Below are 2168 nucleotides of genomic sequence, written 5' to 3' on the forward strand. Positions count from 1 at the left end.
AAAGGTAGGAGGAGCTTTGGGTTTCCTGAGCTGTGGATTGGCTGGTGCGGTCTAGCAGGGCGGGGCTACGTGAGTCCTGAGGGTCGCGAAACGGTTTCATCCACTGGCCGCAGTGTCGGCTACGTCCCATAATGCACCAGTCAGCTAGCTAGACTCCGGGTGAGGCTGGTCACCTGGAGACAGACTGACCAATCAGACGCTGACTCACTCTAAAGGACAGTTCAGCCTGACTGGAGTTAATGCTCATTTCCTGCTTTCCCCTTGTTTATATTTTTCCTTCGTCTCAGTTGTTTTTCACAGTAAATATTCTGAACCAAATGCTGTAACTGTAAAACTGAACTTTAATTTTCATTTCTCTTCTCTCTCTCTTTACCAACTGAATCAGAGGCTCCAGTGGTTTTCTCTGCTGTTTGAGTTGAATGGGAGTGAATGAGCTGAGAGGTTCGGAGAAACTGATTTAAAAATATCTTTAATTCTAAAAAAAAGGGACGGAAAATGTAAAATAAAAAGAGCAGAAACTGAAATCAGGCTGGAATTGTCCTTTAGTAGAAGAAGCCTCACTGTGGCTGCTGGCCATGTCCCTCCTGGGTTGTGATTGGTCAAAATACCAAGGTAGGCGGAGTCTTGCCACACCTGAGTCACAGTATCCAATAGCAACAGGAGGGACCGCAGCTTCCTGTTTCACCGCTAATTAAGATAACGCAGCAAACAGGAAGGGGAGGGGCTGGGGGGGGGATTGGCAGAAGGGGGAGGGGCTAGGAGGAGGGGGCGTGGCTTCCTGCTCCCAACGTTCACCTGTGACCTGTTCAGGTGGATGCGGAGGTTCTTCCTGCTTCCTTAAAGTCACAGCGCTCCGTTTCACCTGAGGCCTCTGATTGGTCAGACCGGCAGTAGGCGGAGTCTGGACAGTCCTGAGGCGTTCTGATTGGTCAGAGCGACAGGCTGGGTCAGTGTGTGAGTCAGTAGGGAAGAGTGGGCGGGGCTTGGCAGGTATCCTGAGCGTTGCGGTCGGTCGGTGTGACAGGGAAGGGCTGCGATTGGTCAGAAGGGCAGGGTGGGCGGGGCTTTGTGTATCCTGAGCGTCTGAATGGAGGAGAGGATCTTCTTCTGGTGGCCGGCCAGGGTCACGCCCACTCTGAGCAGGTCTCTATGGCAACAGGCAGACGGGACGGAGAGAGGTTAGCGCCAAAACAGAAACAAACCGATAAAAACACAGATTTGTTTGATTAAAAATTGATTTTGTAAGACACAAGTTCAAAGTGAATGCAGTATGTACAGTAATATTTATGTATTTTTATAAATCTTTCTCAAAACAAAGCTGTGATACAATATCCAGGCTGGTGAAAAAAAAAAAAAAATTTAAAAAAAAACAAAACATATTTATATATATACAGTCTTAGGCATATGTCAAAGAAATCCATAAAGCGAAGATGCTTTCAAAACTAATGAAATGAAAAGTTTCTGAATATCAAATATTTACAACAAACAGCCGCCTGCTGACATGATGCAGAAAACAAATAAACATCTAAGACTTCTGAGAAATTTAGATAAAAAATCTAAGGTGCCTGAGACTTTTGCACAGTACTGTATATATTTTTATATTTATGTATTTTACTATGCGTTTTTCCAAAATTGAACATCATGATGCTTTCCTGCCAAAATATTGTGATGTACGATATTATCATGATGTCATTACTTTGATCTTAGTATTCAAACAAAAACAATTTGGTTTAATTTGAACGTGGAAAATATCACAATACTGAAAAAATATCACGATATTCGATATTATGGCCCAAGCCCAGTATGTATATATCTGTATAATGTATAATAATATGTATAAATGTATTAGTATATACTGTATCTCTTACTCAGTATTGATCTGTGACAGGATGTCCAGGCTGGTGAATATACATATTGATAACTCTTACTCAGTATTGATCTGTGACAGGATGTCCAGACTGGTGAATATACATATTGATAACTCTTACTCAGTATTGATCTGTGACATGATATCCAGGCTGGTGAATATACATATTGATAACTCTTACTCAGTATTGATCTGTGACAGGATGTCCAGGCTGGTGAAGCCGGCCTGGATGAAGCTCTGCTCGTAGCGGCTCATCTTTATCGCTCTGAGCCATTCTCCTACTGAGGCACAGGCCGACAGA

At 43.3% G+C, this 2168-nt stretch overlaps 1 protein-coding gene across 1 annotated transcript in view; it reads right to left on the reverse strand.

Moving 5' to 3' along the window:
- Positions 1–898: 898 nt before the first annotated feature.
- LOC139666138 (ephrin type-B receptor 4b-like) overlaps positions 899–2168 on the reverse strand; it is a 2460-nt gene continuing 1190 nt past the window's right edge. The window contains exons 3-4 of the mRNA XM_071545256.1: positions 2049–2168; positions 899–1147 (exon numbers count right to left, since the gene is read on the reverse strand). The exon at positions 2049–2168 is cut by the window's right edge and continues 39 nt beyond it. Coding sequence (XP_071401357.1) covers positions 1042–1147; positions 2049–2168 — 226 coding nt within the window. The 3' untranslated portion in view covers positions 899–1041. The remainder of the gene's footprint in view (positions 1148–2048) is intronic.

Source organism: Centroberyx affinis, unplaced genomic scaffold, assembly GCF_046629955.1.
Source record: "Centroberyx affinis isolate AG114_WGS23_722 - 3 ecotype Tasmania unplaced genomic scaffold, CSIRO-AGI_Caff_v1 ptg004829l_1, whole genome shotgun sequence".
Taxonomy (NCBI): Eukaryota; Metazoa; Chordata; class Actinopteri; order Beryciformes; family Berycidae; genus Centroberyx; species Centroberyx affinis.